This window comes from Dromaius novaehollandiae, chromosome Z (genome assembly GCF_036370855.1).
Source record: "Dromaius novaehollandiae isolate bDroNov1 chromosome Z, bDroNov1.hap1, whole genome shotgun sequence".
Taxonomy (NCBI): Eukaryota; Metazoa; Chordata; class Aves; order Casuariiformes; family Dromaiidae; genus Dromaius; species Dromaius novaehollandiae.
The window spans coordinates 36,963,851-36,982,472 of NC_088132.1; the positions used below are offsets into that span (position 1 = coordinate 36,963,851).

Here is an 18,622-nt window from a genome sequence, read left to right on the forward strand (position 1 = left end):
CATCTGCATCAATGCGCTACCTATGACTTATAGCATCCATTAACTGGTAAACAACAATAACTCAGTTTCCTGAGCCAGGCAGTAATACGCAATAAACCATAAGGTCATTATGAACAACATGTCATTAATCATTCTTTAATTTTGAACCTATTTCACCTTCCTAAGAGTCCTTTTGAAAATAGGTGGTATACCATCAAAATAGTTCACAGCAGAGAAAAGGGATACTGTTTCCTTAATTAAAGCACAGTACAGTTCAGCACCCTATCCCCTAAACAGCAGTCTACATCTAAATCACAACTTTGTTCAAGAAAGTACTTGAGAAAGAAAACAAAGAAATCCTTGCAGTAGATCAAGTTTTGTTTCCTAATGAAAGCTCAAAGATAGATCAGAATTTATGTAAACAAAGGAGAACGCCCCAAACCTCCAAAACAAGAAAAGAACACTAACTGTTGGACAGGATTTCTTTTTATCTGTATGCACAGCATTCACCTGAGGCAGGCCAAGCCTTAGGTAGGTCGTTTATAGTAAAAAAAGCTTCTAGCTTGAAAGTTTTGATAGCTGCAGCAATCTGCACTGAGAAAGAATATACAATGACCTAGTAAGTTACCATCTTTCTGACTATTCAGATCCCATTTCTGCTCTTCACATTAGGCTCAGAAGTAAAGTCCTAGCAGGCTGTTTTTTCTTTCCCCTCTCCGTTCATGCAGAACAGAAGGAGCAGCCAGAGGAATCCCCCCACAGCCCTTAGCCACTCAACTCTGAAACCAGATTTAGTTTTTCCATCTGCAATTGTTCTGTTTAACATGCTTGATTCTTCCCTTCCCTTCAGTTCCCCAACTACAGTCGTCTTGACCTTGTTTTTCAGCCTTGCCTCCTCCTTTTCTTTTTCATACTTTTTCCAAGAGTGTTTTTTTGTACAGTTTTTGCTGTGTGGGCTTGGCAATGCCCTCACTGCTGCATGTCAGATCCTTTCCTTCCATCTCTTTTTTCCACACAGGAAGTCCCTTAGGAGGGGGAATGGGTCTTTAATAATAGTAGTGCTCCAGATCTAAAGTAACTTTTTGGCATTGCTGCACAACAGTTACTGTATTCAGTAACAGTCAGCCAGAAGTATTAGCACTATTCTAGCCTTGCACAATAACATGAATTTCTGGTGATGACCACAGTCCAGGGGAATAGCATTACTGTTCTGTACATAAAAAGATTTTTACTAACCTTAGTGTCTTTACCAAAAACCTTGGAATGGAAGCAAATCCAGTTTTCAGAAAGAAATAACTTTCCTTGGTACAGAATTTCCTTCTGCAGAGCACAGGTAAAACCTAAAACAGAGACATTCCATAACCTTTAAGGTAATCACGAGCCAAGATAATAGGTTTTTAAAACTTTTTTTTTATTTTAAAGCCATAACCTATTTAGGTTTATACCTTTGATAAACATTGTCAAACTTTTATATTACTAAAACTTATTATTTCAAAGAGCTAAGAAAGTTTCACAAGCGCAAGTTCGGATTCAAAACATCCACAGTCTAAAAACTGAAACGTGTAACATACAACTGGCTCCCAGAAGCCAAGAAACTGAGTACGATCTAGTTTCCTATAAACCTTTTGACTAGGCGTCAGGTATTATGTAAATGTGAAGAGCTTCATGAAATAGGAGGTTTAACTCAAAACTTTTAGCTCTAGAACTATAGTATTTGTGTGGACCAGATGACCAATGGAGGTAGAAGCACATGTAAAATAATACTCTTTACTTTGTAGCCACAGGGCACACCATTTATCTCACTCAAACTTCTTTCCTTGTATTCCTTCTTTCAGGAAGGATTTGTTATACATACCTATGTTACCTTCATTTGTTAGAGCTATCACAGGGAACAACTGAATCTTTAGACATTGTAAATCCTTCTCCTACCTCTGCTTTTAAATTTTAAAGCATCAACAACAAACCCCCCCCACCTAGGCACTTGATCAGTTCTGTTACAATTAAGTAACAAACTTCGGTACCAGCAAAGGGTTGCAGGAGATTACTCTGTTTAGAGGTGCAAAGCAGATGACTCCCAAAGATGCCCAACACCTGAAGATTTAAGAAATCAAAATTCTGCAAGATTACAACAACAACACCCAGTGCATACAGATGAAAGCCTTGCAACTCCAGGCAGCTGGAGTTTTTAGAACTGAGGTAGTGCCTCTTAAATGTCACCAGTATCTTTCTTCCAGAGTCAGCAATGACAAGGGCATTAATACTTACTTTGTTTCAGTGGCTCATCAATGGGAACCTCCATAAACAGCTTATGAAAGTGTGCATTTGCCTTCAGCTAAAAAACAAAAAGGCCCCCACCCAAAGATAAATGCCTTATTAAATATTTTTTAAAAGTCAAGTGACCATTCCATTTCCTCTCCTCCCAATACCTCCTCATTTTGCCAAAATTACTATAAATCTCCATTTTTGTCATATATCTGTAGAGTCCTTACCCTGCTCTACCCAGACCCTAGCACACAGATGAAGAACGGAACCTGTGTCCTTATGCCACATTGAACTATAATATTGCTAAACAAGGGGGCTCTCACAGTAGTTATACATTTACTCTTACTAAGTATATATAAACAAGTATATCCTCTGCACTACCTGATTTGAGACACATTTTTTCCTCTCAATCTTCAAGTCGCTCTTGATGTCCATTGTCATGGGTGGACTATCTGCACTGTTCTTTGTCCTGTGGAGAAAAAGAAAAAAAGAAAAGCATCCACATAACATGCTCGGCCTCATTTCATTAGTCTTCGCAGTTATCAACAAGACCTGCATTTCCATGAAGCATATGAATTTCTCAGCAACTCTTACCCAATTCATCAAGGATTACACAAGCACTCAAAAGGAATACATCTCAATGGTAAACCACACCAGCCCTCATGGAAGGTCTTTTTGTATTTTAAAAGGAATATTCTAAATTACTAGTTGGGAGGGGGGAGTAATCAAGTTCAAGACATTTCTACAACTTGATGAATTATCGCAGATCTTAGCTCCAAGTTTGTTTTTTTTTTTTTTTTTTTTTTTTTGAGAACACATGACATTGATCCTTTAATAGCACAGTAATGAAAGTAAGATAAAAGTAGTACAGAGTGCAAGGTAATGCACTCAAAACTATGGACTTCTACTACAAAATGGGAACTCATTTGAAAAGTGCAGTGGAGAAGAGACATAGGTGCACAAGTCAGATGACAGCTATGAACTGGTAATGTAATGAAATCATTAAGATAACCAGCAATTCTGGGGGCAAAGTTCCCAATACACAAAAGGAAATCAAGAGTGCCAGTTGTATAAGAAGTTGTATCTGTACAGCTTTGGCCATTCGTACTGGGCAGAGGGAGGGAGGAGGAAACAAACAAGCAAAAAACCCCCAAGAACTCTAAAGTAGAAGAAGTACAGAGAAAGTCTCTGAGAATGGCTGGGAAAATCAGTTTTGTTTGTTTTTATACAGGAGAAATTCACAACATGGTTTGTTTAGCATAACAAAAATAGAGGTGGGATAACACTGCCTCAGAAATCAGGTGGAGAAGATTCTCCTTGAGAGCTGACATTTATAGCACAGGCAAAAAGGGCATCAACAGGCTATAAAAATAAGTTAACTCTTTTTCAGAGGTTTTCAGATACAGACTGGGGAACAGCAGAAGGAAGAACATAACACAGGCCTCACTGACTGACCTGAAGAACATGTGCTGCAAAGTGCTAAGGTAGGATGGAGACAGAAAGGTGCTAAAAAGCCTTAATTTCCATCACTGCACCTTATCCCCCATGGTAAATCTTCCTTAGTTTTCTAAACTTGAGATGGTCAGGGTTTCCAATAAAAACTGTATGAGAGGAAAGGGAGAGCCCAAGTGCTGTAGATGTGACCTAAATTTAGGAAAGAGCCTACACTGATTTAGATGGCAGGGAGACTGGCTTTACTTCTCTGGCAGTCCCTCATAAAGGAAACCTCTAGCATACATGTGTATGTGCGTGCCTATGTAAAGTTTAGGTCAAACTTAAATTAGAAAGCCTTACAAAAAAGCCTATGTAAACCCCCTTCCAGCAGGGTCAATTAATTGTATGAGAAAGATGAGACTAGAAGGCGGGTTTACTAAAAAAGTAGTTGCATACTTCTTCAGAGGGTATTTCAGGAAGTTAAGTAATGTTTTGTAAGTATCTGCCTTGTGACTAAAAGCAAAATAGCAGGTTGACTACTAACTTTTGCATTGGCCGCTCAGTTGACAAAGTGAAAGGTATGCAAGTTTTGCATCCAAGTTCTTGCAACAGAATTTTAATACCATTCCAGTTGGTTTTAGTGCACTCCCATTCTCCAACATGGGAAGAATGACCATTTTAGCAGAGAGATTACAATCATCTGATGCAATATACAGTGCAAAGAAGCATCACTGCCTCAGTTAAACAATCTAGAATTAAAATTCATGTCTTTACTGTGCACAATCACTAATCCAGGGATATAATGCTCCAGGAACAGCCTAGGAGTCAAGCTGCAGCTCAAGTTAACTGCCTCCCAGATTTTAACAGATGCAAAAAAGTAACCAGCAATGACACTGACCAGTGCAACATATGTTTCCCTAGTACAGGGAACCAAAGCCTACCCAGAAGTCCAGCTTCTTACTATTCTGACTGCTTGTGGTGGATGATATAGCAGCCCTGGGAAGGGGGCTTCGAACCCTGTTGTTTGCACACTTGCACAACTCTAGTTGGGCTAGCTGCACACAGCTACTAACACAACGGGGATGATGGCTAATAAAACTTGCTTCTCAGCTTCTTGAATGGGCTGTAACCATTTTGATTATCTGACTACCAGGAGGTTGATATTACCTAGCAACACCAACTTTTTTCCGGTCATCAAAATATTCCACTTCACTGATAGGGGTCTGCAGCAATATAGTCGGTGATTTTCCTGTCTTTCTTTTCTCATCTGATCCATTTTCTCCATCTGAACTGCAGAAAGAAAAATAAAATAGACAGCAATGTGTTTTGCAGGATTTATACCAATGTCCAAAACTACTGCAATGTGTTGACAACATAGCACATATTAATGAACAAAACTATGACATTCTGTTAACGCCAAGACCCTGAAAAGTTTGCATCCACTGACTTGACAGTATTACACATCTGAGCAACCGCTCAGATAAGCTTCTGTACTGAAATTCTAGCAATGAAGAGATTAAAAACTGAAGTACTGCCACAAATACTCCAACACTCTTAACATTTGTAGCTCTAACTTCCGTTCCAAAAGGAATGAATTTTTCCTAAATGAGACTGTGTTCAGTACTCAACCTGATGACTAAGGGAAATTAATTTGATTGGCAAGTTGGGAAAAAAACATCCTGCCTTACAGTACCTAGCACTTAACTAAATATTTATGGCTGTGTGTAATAAGAGGAATTTGTGGAAAGTTCTCTGAGCAGAACCTTCTCATTCTGATTCAGTGGGTCCTATTTTGCCCCTTGGTTACATACCTCTTCCATGACAGCCCACCTGGAGGATTTTCACAATGAAGGGTCCTCTCAAAGTAACAAAGGTACTGGGTTTAGTTAACCTATTAGCTGGCATTGTCACCAGAGTGACTTGTCCCTTCACAGTATGTGCCCCTGTCTTAGAAATACATGCTAACAAACTAGAGTCTAAGGGCTAAGAGATGTGCCAGAGTCTTTCCCTGGCTTCCCTTTTCATCAATTTCTAATGCAATATTATGTCAGAAAATGTAAGGGTGGGGGGAAAGCTGTCATTAAAAACGGTTTCAAGAATAGCAGTGCTTCAAATAAGATATGATACAGACACACCCCTTCCTTTGGGAGACTAAAGCCTCAGAAAGATTATAGGAAGTTTGCTAGCATCAAAGAAGAAAGACGTACTATGTTTTCAGGTAATTTAATGCCCGGCCTGAAAGACCCAGTCTACAAAAGCTTTCATTATAAAGTTTTACATTATACATACACACAATATATATACATTGCAGTTTTACAGCAACAACACAGCCACTGTCATCATGTAAAAGTGTCATGACAATAAAAATTTATTTTCATACTAGGACAAAAGTTTTGTTGACAGCAGTTCCCAGACTGATTTAATCTCCATTTTCTTTTAGGAAAGGCATAAAAAAGATGAAAGTGTAACCAAAGCAATCTGTAAATCAGATCAGAAGATGCATCCCAGCACACATTTGTGGGGACCTAATGAGAACTGTCATCTCCTACCTGGCAGCTAAACCAGAGTTTATGTCACAGAACACAAGCCACAGAGCGTTGCTTTACTGACGCTCGGTTTTTTTCTCTAAGGCTGTATGTTTACCTAGAGCAGCCATTCCCCTAACACTTTCCCACCCCCTTAACACTCCCACCACAGAGGCACCAAATCGACACTGTGCGTACATGAAAGGGTTACAGCACTAATAAAGGCAATGTGGAAAAAAAGCAATTGTTTCCCCATTGCTTCACTCTTGGATCTGTCCTGCCTGACCACAAGGCAGCAGCTTTTATTTTTAGCCAACATAAACTAGAATTAAGTGAGCGATTCAAGAGATCTAAGTGGAACACAATCTTCCACCTGGAAAATCCAAACAAACCCGAACAGTTTTACCTGGCTTGAAATTTTAAGTGGAGAGAACTGCCCAGCCAAGGTGCTTCTCACAGGCACAGGGCAAGTGCTGCAAAGCTCTTAGCCACACACAGTTTTGCTGTCTGTTTGCTTCCCGTTCCTAAATTCTCAGGCTTCAAGGGAGGCTGGGATAGCAGGCACGAGTGGGATGAGGAACAGGGCGAGGCACATTTATCAGGTTCCCACATGTGTGTGTTTCGGAAGAGCGGCACAGCACGGAAACTCCCAGGTGAATGAGGCTGTGTGATGCAGCCGTAGCTGCTGGGGCCTGGAGCGTGGCTGGTGCCCTTCCTCACTGCCTTGGGCTCTCCTGACACTGCAGTGCTGCTGCCAGACCACAGCACCTCGCGTCAACCCCACACCTCTGCACTACAGCTTTAGTTTCTGAGTTTGCATGAAGTTCCTGCAATCACTAGGTTTAGATGCACCTCAGGAATTTTTGGTAGGCCTTAAACGCAATAAACCTCTACAGGTTCAACAACTGTTAATCATGTTTCCTACTGGTTTGCCTTGAATTGTGAACCTGACTCAGGATCAGGCTCGCTAACCGCAACAGTACAAGTGGCTCTACACAAAGAGCAGAAAGGTGACTTCCATTTCTAAGTTCCCATGACTCCAGAGGCAAACAGAAACACTTGCGGGGGCCAGAGGCATGAGAAAGCGGAGCTTTTAGAACCACGTGGAGCTGTACTGGGATTCAGTGGTTTAAGAATGACCATAAAAGTCTGTGTATGCTGCAGTCTTCAATGGTCACGTAGAGCTGCCAGTTGGATGTTTTGTTACTCTCAAATGCTTTATTACTTACCACTCCTACTTTCTTCCCCTTGCCCCCCAAAAATTATTCCCTTATTTTGCAGTTAAATTCATGAGACTGTTCTCTACTCTGTTTGCTACTGAGCTCCTCACCTTCTCTATCAGCCATCACTATCCCCAAATCTCCACCTTAACTCGTTCCCTCTAGTTGCTTTCAGATGCCAAAGCTCTACAGGACTAAAGCAAGGTTCTTGGCATGTTAGCCCTGCTGCCGGTGGTGGGTGAAGAGCAGAGCTATCCCAGGCCACCATGGTCACCTCCCCAGGATCCTCTCCGGCAGCCGAGACTCCCCTTCACACAGAGCGTGCACCCAGACACATCTCAAAGGCAAGGAGACAAACACACGCTACTGGCACTGCCAACCAGGTATGTCTCTACCAGCCAATATGGGCTTGCAATGTCTATCCTTCACCCCACCTCCCATATGCCTACCACCTCACATAAAAAAAAAAAACAAAAAAAACAACACATAAGGATTTGTCCTTATGCTTCTGATAATTATAGCTTCACATAGCAGGCTAAGTCCCTAGCAGCTATCTTTAAACTAGCAGAAGAATTTTATTTTAGCTGACCTTCTGGAGCAGCACTGATCACAGGTATGACCTAAAAACAGCACAATTATCTTCCATCAAGTCTGTAGCAAATTAAAGCACTCCTTACATTTTCATGTGCGTGCTGGGCCTCATAAATGCTTTGTAAAAGAAAAAAGCTGTCTATTCTCCAAAATAAAGAAAGGTTGTCATAGCGAATATTTTTAAACCTAAGGCTTGTACTTACTATGGGATCATATCCTTGTAAACTACATGAAGTTTAAAAAAATTAGTTATAAGCATTGTAGCCAAACTTCCTGTAAAAAATGTGGGATTTTTAAATATACACCAATAACTGACCTGAGTAATTTAGGATTAACTCACAGCAAAGGGAAAGTGCAAAGAAATACATTAACCAAGGCAGTGGACCAAGTTTCCTTCCAATGAAGTGTCCAGAGATGCATTATTAGAAAACGCATTTTAAGAGTCAGAGGTACCTGATCTCTTCCGACTGGCATGGCTTCTATAACACACAAAAGCTTTGTGACAGACATGTAAGTCAAGTTCCTCGTACTGCAGAAAGTTTTCTGAATTTCGAATGATTTTCTTGTTCAGAGCTAATCTTCTCCACAACTTGGAAAATTCAGAGTTCCTGTGGAAACTATGCTTAAAGTGTCACATTAATTCACTGGGGATTTTTCAAGAAGAAAAAAAATTAAAAGCCAAGATAAGTCTAAAACAATTTTTTTCCTCTTCCCTTCAAAACTCATTTGAATGAGAAGCACTGAACAGAAATAATGCAAAAGAGATATGCTAATGGACAACAGTTTGGAAAGTAACCCTTAATGAAACAGCATTTGTATTTTAAAGCCTCAGTACAGTCTTACCAGCACAAACACTTCTCACCCACATATAAGAGATAAAGACCTCCAGAACTGTAGAATGGTTACCATCTAATCCCCCCACCACACACACCTTTTTACAAAGCCTCCTCAGATCTTTCACAAGGAATATCAAGGAGACCAAGTAGCTTGGGTAACAGGTCTGAAAGAAGTTCAAAAGCCACAAAAAAATGCATCAAGCCAGTCCCCCAGCCAACAGATTGCACATCAGCTACTTAGGTGGAAAAAGGCACCTGACTCACCAGAGATGTCAGCAATGACTTCAGTTGTTTCCAAAACCACAGGCACACCAATATTTTCCTAAGGTTTAACAGGAATCAGTATTGCTGCAACACTCGCTCTGAGGATGGGCCATACATATAGGATAGTCATAGTTACCTTAGAAGCTCTGTTACCCAGTTTAATCTCTTTTATACAGAAAAATATTAGTTTTGCAACAGCAGTTAGAAACAGCTGTGGAGAGGGAGCAAAATGAAGCAGGCTATCCAGGCAGCATTCAGGAGACATACTGGCAGCATGCTTCAAGCAGAGATGGCTGTAGGTGGGTAAAAGATGTGCTTGAGAGGGTAACAGGCTGCTAAGCCTGTGGTAGGCTAGAGAGCTGTTCCTCAGCATAGGCTCACCTTGACTTGTCTTTCCCTAAAGGAACAGTCTGAAACAGCCATCCAAGCCTTCATTTTGCTAGGTTAAACACATACTGCCGTCTTTTAGTCTCTTCCAGAAGATACGTGCCCTCATTCCACTAACCCTCTTTTCTACCCCACTCCAGTTTGAACCTTTTTTGGACACGTGATCAGAATTGTGCTTTTTTCTGATGAGCTTGTATTCATTACCTAATCCAGTTGCATTACTTCATCCTGTACCTTTCCCACCCCAGGCAGACTTCTTCTGCCTTCTTCTTTCATAGAAAATGAGAGCAGTTTCTGTACTGGATAAGCTAACAACAGTGCTAAGTCAAGTGTTCAGATGTCCAAAACGTTCCTACAAACTCTCATCACTCACAGGGCAAGATGTCCAGACTAGCCATACTCCAGTGTTGTGGTGCAAGGCACTGTTTATGTGAGAAAATATACCTCCTATATTTCTGAGGCATGTTTCTCTATGTTTCAATCTACTTGTAAGACCAAGTACCATTTTTACTGTGCAATTGGAAGGCCAAGCACTGATAGTCACTGAGACTCCAATACTATCCAAATAGGCAGAAAAGAAACTACAAGGTAAACTGATAACAAAAAAAAGAACTGCATAACTGCTGCTGTAACAGGCGTTACGGACAGCCATAATCAACCCCCGCAGAAAACATTTGGTATTTCTATAATGTAATATGCTCAGTACGTTGTTTGTTTTTCAGCCTTACGTACAGACTAAGTGAAACAGTTGACTCTGGAAGTATAGCATTTCCTTTTGAAGTATTTTGCACTAGACACAGAGCCTGCAGATGTGTTTGTTCCCTAGATGAAGGGGAGCAGCAAAGCACTACTGAGGGAGCAGAGGTGTAAAGCTCTGCATGAGGGAAAGGGTCAGTTCATTAGGATGCACAGGTATGAACCAGACAGAGTTAACTACAAAATATCAGAAAGTAGCCTAGGTAACTCAAGTTGTTCTTGAAAGAGGCTAACTCTCTTCTCATGAGAAAGCAGTAAAGCACAGCATAATGGAGGAAAAGTTATACAGTGGCATGTTAATTAAATACCATATGCATGTGGATGGGTACACATGCATGTATGCTGCATGTTACTCTATGCATTTCTGCAATGAAACATGTCTGTGGTCACAGGTGGAACTAAGATAGCAGCTGGCATGGGAAGAGAATCCAGCCTAACTGTTAAAGTGCTTTGCTTATTGTGGATCTTACTCTATAGATCAGAGACAGTAATTAATTTCAGAAATATTTACTATGTTCTATTTCACAGCTATCTCTAGGAAACAGTTACTTACGTGCGAGTAGTTTCAGATGTCTGTGTTTCTCTATCCTTATTAAAAGGATTAATGCAATTTTTGAGTTAATACTGAACAACAAACCCTCCAATATTGTTAAAGTAGCAGGGTTTTTTTTATTTTCAATAGACATTTCACATAATAACCAGATCAAGTTTCACACCACCTTACCACTTAGACATCAGCAAGATCACTGTGACATTGCAGACGTTATTAGCAAGTATGTAAATTCTCTGTTCTAAATACCATCTATTATTAACTGCCTGTATTCCCTGTCTAATCAAAACCAGACTGCTATCAAGTTCCATAGAAAAAAAAGCAGAAGAATTCCCTGTGCTCTGAAATATGAGACACTATAACAAGATATTTTATTAACACTAGAACAGGAGCGTCAGCCATTTAGCTCTTGTCTTTTCAAGAGTTTCCATTCCAGACATCCACTTCAAAGAGCTAAAGCTCTTTCATATATATCTTTTCACTCAACCCCACAAGATTCCCATGATGCAGTTTCCATGGGAGTCTCAGCAGGACATTCAACAGTTGTTTAGATAAACAAAGGCAGGGCCAAATCCAGTCCAGTATACTACACAGATCTACTTGATAGGAACACTTCTGAAAGCATTTGAGGCAAAAGATCTTAGGGGAAGACACTCCTTCATATTTGCTTTCGATTGGAGTGCATGCTCTTTTCACTCTCCGGCTGGCTGAAAGCCCTCAGGTGGAAAGATTTCTCTATTCACTGGTTTTAGCCTGAATTGTTCTCTAAACTAGAAAGACAAAAGACAGGATCGCAGTGCCTACTGAAGAGAAAATGGCAACCCTACATTAGGCCACATTTTTATCTTTAACTTTCAGAGATGACAGGAAAAGTGGAAAAGAAAGAAGAAATCACAATCCAAAATTTCTTCAGGGTGCAGAAGAGAGGAAAAAAAGCACCCAAATCTCAGGGCTACCAATTTTTCATACCAAATTAAAGAAAAAAAAATACTGCAACTATATACAACCCACGTGCTCTGTATAACTTCACAGGGATTTAACCCATCACAGAAGTCATGGCTGCTATGTAACTCAGTCAGAAACAACAAATCTTTCACAGGAGCAACACAAGCATCTTTACAAGCGAGGCCTGATCACCACAGCATAAGCAGATAGGTTGAGCCTCACAGTCTGAAGCTGCATCTCTGTCTTTGGAGGAACAACTGCACAGCAACATGCCTCAACATGATGTAAGGCTTAGCTGCCAAGAGAGAGAAATGCAAACACCAGCAATTATATTAACTATTGCTAAAAGGATGAAGAACAGTAAGAGACTGGGAGCAATTCTACCAACACATTTATTCCTTCCTCCACTGTTCAAGAAAAATAAATTTATAAACTCAGGCTGCTAGGAATTACTTGATCAGAAGCTTGTCCTTTTATGGCACTTTTAGAAATAATGACTGAACATGCTGCATACAAAGTATCTTATCAGTGTATAGTGGAAAAAAATCTTTTTGGTTCTTCAGTCAGGATATTCACAAAGAGAAGAAAAAATTGTGGTTTGATCATGTAGCAGTTTCTTTGACAACTGATATCAACAGTAGATCACCCACAGTCACTAACCAGATTCCTGTACTTAAAAAGGCAACTCTCCTTGCTGCTGCTCCTCCCCCCACCCCCAGGCTATTTGGGCAAAGCAAATTTCAAGTAGATATTTCAAGGGATGTCTGACTACAACGTTTTTTGTAAGCTGCTCAGCTAGAATAGTGCACAATGAGGCCTATTGCACAACACAGAGAGAGATGAAAACAGATTAGCTGTGTCCATCTACCCAGTTTCACTCCACCTTCCATCAGGGATGGACAGTGATCAACATGAAGTAACTGTTAGAGGTTCCCTGCTCATCAAGGGTCTGGCAATGCGGAATTTCCTACAGGTATCTTTATAACCTACCTTTTTTCCTATATCCATGTCTATGCTTTCATGGAAATGATCAGAGCAACCTAGATAATCTAATACAAAAGATATTTCACAGTAGGAAATCCTAGCCTCCAACAATGGTTCTAAGCAGCGTTAGCCATAACAGCTCCTTTGACTGGGACATTGCCTATAAAGAAGCATTTTTCTTCTACAGTCCTGAAGACAGATATTCTCACTAAAATGAGATGTGACACACAGTGGTCAGATCCCTACTAGCATCACTTTGCCTTTCTATTTTCTGTGTCACAGAGCATGAGTCTGCATGCTCTGCAAGCTTCCTTCTCCAGTATGAGGACTTGCACTGCCCACATGCTGTCTTCCACAGGAGCACCCACTCCCTTCTGTGCTGGCAATAACAAATTTGCACATGTTATAAATGGGCAAGAATGAGTATATATACCATTTTGCTACAAAATGGCATTTTGCACTATAATGTTCCTCCTGTCCCAGAACAAGGCCAGACAAACCTAAACAGCTCTTCTAGAACAGATGCTAACCACAAAATTACCATCAAGATACCTTAGCTTTAGTTGGTCTATCTTTCATAAATAGCCTAAACTAGAAGGGAAGAAAAAAAACAAAAACAAACAAAACTCAACAACAGTAAGAAGGGTATATTAGGAAAGCTGGTAAGAGGGAGGGAAGCAGAAGGTAGCCAACAGATGGACTGATGGGGCATATAGCATTAAAGGCTTCCAAAGCCACCCCCCAAAGGGAGTTGAAACGGTATTTTAAGGATGAGAAAGGATGTCAGACTCAGAGCTCAATTTCTCAGAAAAGGAAGAAAGGCTGTATCATTTTTCCAAGATAGCTAACTGTAGTACTTTGTCTGCCACTATTGCACAACACTCCCAAACTTTGCATTTCTTCTAGTGCAACATTCCTGCAGGGCTAAACCACTGTTGAAATGCTTTTTACAAAGATCCATTCTGGTAGGCATGCTTCAGTACAGATTTTCTTGGGGACCTTGGGAACTATATTCTCATAGTAAAGTAACCAGAAGGGTCCCTCCTTCTATCCACAGAGGATGAAAGCTTTAGTCTGCCTCTATATCCTTTATTCTGCTGAGGGTCTCTGCTGCCTGACTACCTGTAACACACTTTATTTTCTACCACTCTTTCTGGAAGCATATTAACCTTCCTCACTTTAGTGTCATATTTTTCAAGGGTGGAGGTGGAAGCCAGTCAGTGCCAGGTAAAATTTTTTGTTAAAGGAAGTGAATACTTTAAATAAAGCACTAAAGCTCAGTTACCAGGGGATTAGAAGAGGCAACTGCATTCTCCTTGTACATACACTACAGCCCCTGGCTCTCCCTTTTACTTGTCTCATCTCTCAGTACTTAACTCCATCACTGTAACGATCATCCCAGCATGAAACAGCACACTAAACCCTTTTACAAGCTCTATACAGTGGGTTGTCTTGGAGCAGTTGTCCATGTCCTCCTGGAATCTCCCACAACCTTCCCATTTTCTAAATGAAAGAATGGACATTTTAAATTTTTGTTTAAGTCTTTCTGCAAGAAAACACTAAGAATCTCTCTGTCATTTTGGATAGCTCAGAAAACTTCTAGAAGAAGTTTATTCCCAAGGAAGAGAGAAAACCACAGACAGCTCGCCTTGCCATCTACCTGCTACCTTCAGAGAAAGAATTTGCTGCGAGATGATGATATTTGAGAAGGCCTCTGGTAAACAGCTGGATCCAGACTGCTACCCAGAGATTTGATTTAAGTAAGTACCAAAACCCCCCCAAACCATCTTTAAAGATTGCTAGACCAAACACAAGATCTCTGGCATAACAGTAACACCAGTCTAAATGGATTAACTGGTTCTGCGTGTTCTAGCTGAAGGGCCTGACATTTCCTATGGTCACAAAGGAAATACAAGCAAAAAAAAAAAAAAAAAAAGTGGGATACAGTGGATGCAGTACTACCACTAGTTTAATGACTTAGAAAGTTTGCTTCTTTTTTCCTAGTCTGGCTAAGGTCAAATGGGTATATCCTTTCCAACTGATCAGAGCAATATATATGGACTTTGTAGCAGCTGCTTGCAGAGCATTAAGATCACAAGTCCCAGCCATGGTGTCACTAGATAAGCACACAACTCTTCTAACCACAATTTCAAATTTATGGAGATGGTAGGAAAAAGAAAATACACTATGTTAGTGCATCACCTGTCAAATATCATCAATGAATCCCACTGCTCAAAGCTTACATGTAAAGCATGTTATGTAGCCAACAAGTACTTCATAGACTATCTCTGCAACTAAGTAGTAAAGGCAACGCATTCAGAGTATTTCAGGTTAGCCTCTGTACCTCAGCACAGAGGCACTGTGGTACTAAGGAAAGGCCTGTTCAGACTCATGAGATACGCACTTACATATTAAAACACTATATTAAAGCACAGCTTTATTAAAGCTGTGTTAAAACACTATATTAAAGCACATGCACAACTATATTGAAAAGCCTGCTTTTGTAAGTTAAGCACGTATAATGCAGTGAGCAAAGTAAGAATAATAGAAGACAACAAAAAAATAGGAGCAGTTAAAGACCATCATTGTGAACAAACGGAGGTCATCCAGGTTGGAAACCTCTTTTCTGTCACATCTCAAGTTTAAGTGTTTTGCTTTGCAGTCCCTGACCTTATTTTCAGGTCATGTATTATAATTATCACTATAAAAAGAAAATCAGGGAAGAACTAAAAGGGAAAATTAAAAAAGCATGACACCTAGTGTGTAAAAATCCTCATCTAGCAAAAGTACAAAACATGTATAATGTAGGCATACACCTACACCTTCTCTCCCCCCACATCCTCCCAAGAAAAACAGAAGAAGTTTGGCTGTTGGAAAGGAGTTAACCTGGGTCAGTGCAGAATTACCGACAGCTGCCTGTATTATCAGTTCTACAGCAACTCTGAATCAGTTATAAGTAGCCTCCACTTATCTTTCAGCATTTTGCCTTTGTCTCAAGTAACATAGTTTAGAACAAAAGTTAGTGAGCTGCAATCATGCAAAGGTGAACTAGTCAGCTTTAACCTCATAACTGTTTATCAATTGATAGGTTAACAACAGCTGTTGCAGCATTACACATATCAGACAAACACAAGCACTAAAAATTGCATTCTCTCTATTCCCAGGAGAGTATCATTTGCATGTAAGCATTTTCTAGTGCTTTCAGAAGCACATTTTTCTCAGTATGTAAGTTTTGCTCCCAAAATAAATAAATAAATAAAAATCCTTCATAGCTTTAAATCCCAGCCTCATGACTTCAAGTTGTACTCAGTGACTGGATGTTACCTTATGCTGTAACTGTAAGAGGACAAAGTACTGCTTAATGTTAGCTACATCTTACCAGTGAGCTTCTTAACAAATCACGTGGCATACTGTAACGGAGTATATTGCCTAAATACGGACAGATTTAATGGTTTTAGGCCCAGGAAGTCATCTCATGTCATGCAAAAAAAACCCAGAGCAAATGCCAGCCTCCCCGCACTGGTGCTCATCAGGTTGTTGGGGAATTTGCACACAGATGGGAATGGTAAATGACAGCATTCAGCACAAGTCATGTTGCATGGCAGACAAGATATTAAAAAAACCTACCTGATTAATACCAGAAAAATAGTTTCACTTGAGGAACAATTTTTTTCACAAAGCACCATTGAAAGATGGACTCTATGGCAGTAGAGATGAAAGCTAAAAAAGGCCAACCCTGAGATAAACATCCTGAGCTGGAGGCCCATTTCCAGGATTTGATTTGTTACTGAATATACTAAATTTTTCTTTCCAACCATCAGACTGCGTTCACTGGAGTTAAAAGGAGAATACATACAGCAGAGTGGTCCCTGTTAGTGGAATTCAGGGTAAGGTATAAATACTAGTATATGCTGCAGATTAAAAGATGTACAGAACAGTTCGACCTGTGGAAGCCAGAAAACACCCTGACTTCCGCAGAACCAAGCGTGTGTAAGAGGAGTCTGACACTGTATAAGAACTGCTTGTTATTAGATTTCTGCCATTTCTCCTTACATGCTGCATTGTTTTCAATAATTCAACATCTATTCCACCAGCAGTCCTTGCAGTGAGGCTGATGGTTTCTGAGACAGGTTCAGGACCATCAAAAACGTACCAAAGACAGACATGTCTCTTTTGCACCAGAACAATACACATCTTTTAAATACAATGCAACAGTTAACTCCTTTTTGGTCCTAGGCCACATCAGGACACAGTGGTCAGGGTACTCCACTTGGACAGCATTCTAGAGACTTTTTTGATTCTCTTGGGAGAAACATTCAATTGAATGACAAATTTTCAGGACATCACTATTTTGGGTGTGTGTTGTAACTGTGCACATCTTCCAGTCAATGTTATCGCTAAGGCTGTACAACCTACAAAGCTGTACTGCAAGCTTTGCAAAGATATTATTGTTATTAAACATACCAGAGAAGCCCATTCGTTAATCAATATGAACGCATTTAACTGCTTATGTGTAAGTTTCCGGGATCCCTGACACACAATCTTCTTCTCTTATAAACTCCTCTAATCTAACCCCCACAAAGAAAAACTTTCTAAAACTTAAATCCTTCAGAAGTGTTTATCCCCCATGGGGACCTTTGTGATAGCAGAAGCATACAGAGCTATAAAATCCATCTCTAAAGTGAACATACGATTAAGCATGCCTGAATTTCAAGAAGTATAGATAACTGTACACACATAAAAGTATCCCCTGGGCACTGGAAAGTGTTGTAAGGTTCCACGAGCCTCCACAACTTTGCCAGCATTTCTTTCAAGTAGAGATCAGCATAAGCTCTTCTGGTTGTACATTGTTTCTTGACAATAAACAAAGGGGAAGAAAAAAACAACCCCCCAAAACCCTACTTACTTATTAACTAAAAACAATCAAAAAACCCCCAAACCTCAACCTTTGGGGGTCTAACTTGCTAGCTCAGTTCCAGCTCTGAACCAGAACCAAGACACTGTTACTGTTCTTCAGCTGAACCACCCCCCTGTAATTTCACTTTTGTCAAACTGAAGTTACTCAATTTCTGAGGCTAACTCGCAATCAAACGAGCACAATGCTTTTTCAGAAGGATCCACTTGTCACTTAAAGTGGGATTTGAAGCAAATTCCAACTTTTTTCCTATCTAGTAAACACTTAAGCAATTTTGTAATTTAAGGCAAAGCATTTCACCATTCTTCCCTAGCCCAATATTTTTATGCTTTTGCTGCACAGGCTGGCATACAGCCCAGCATAAAAGCTTGCCTAGCTCCCCCAGCACGACACCCACGTTCTATCGGAAGGGCAGAAATTGATGGCCGAAGAGGGGAGTCACAGCGATGAGACGTCCTCCGCTCACACAATGCTTAGGAACGACCAGACTTCAATGCTTAGGAATGACCGGACTTTCACAACTACTCTGAATTCATCACTGAAAGACTTTGACGCTTGGGGATGAAACAGAGGTTCAGTTAGTTTGGGCACGTATGTTATCTCTGTCATTAGGCTGCTGATACACTGTCTTGGACTCGCGACTCTTGGCCAGCCCTGTTCTCAAGAGCAGATCTCACATACCTGAAGAACTTCATTAGATTCATCAGCATAATTGTGTGGCGCTTCAGGACCCAAGGCTTGAAGTCAGAAGGCTCTAGGGAAGGTCGGGGAATTACTGCCTCACTTGTAATCTGAAGTCACTGATGGCTGGCCTGTGTGATCACACTTAGAAGAAACTCTGATTCCTAGTGCTGTCTGACAAGCGGGTTATTTCTGGCAACAGAATTCACTGCCGTACGTACTTTGGAAGTACACCTGCTTGGAGACCAACTCAGACTCCCTTTCCAGCTGGTAGCTGGTAACTTGCTTCCCTC

General features: G+C 40.4%; 1 protein-coding gene across 6 annotated transcripts in view; it reads right to left on the minus strand.

Moving 5' to 3' along the window:
* GRAMD2B (GRAM domain containing 2B) overlaps nt 1-18,622 on the minus strand; it is a 44,111-nt gene that overhangs the window by 13,782 nt on the left and 11,707 nt on the right. For 3 of the 6 annotated variants that reach the window (XM_026115354.2, XM_026115353.2, XM_064502508.1), the window contains exons 2-5: nt 4,843-4,965; nt 2,623-2,710; nt 2,245-2,311; nt 1,216-1,319 (exon numbers count right to left, since the gene is read on the minus strand). In XM_026115354.2, the coding sequence (XP_025971139.2) occupies nt 1,216-1,319; nt 2,245-2,311; nt 2,623-2,710; nt 4,843-4,965 (382 nt within the window). Of the gene's footprint in view, nt 1-1,215; nt 1,320-2,244; nt 2,312-2,622; nt 2,711-4,842; nt 4,966-8,464; nt 8,479-18,329; nt 18,464-18,622 lie in introns of those variants that run through there. The other 3 variants (XM_026115356.2, XM_064502511.1, XM_064502510.1) reach the window with 3 other exon arrangements.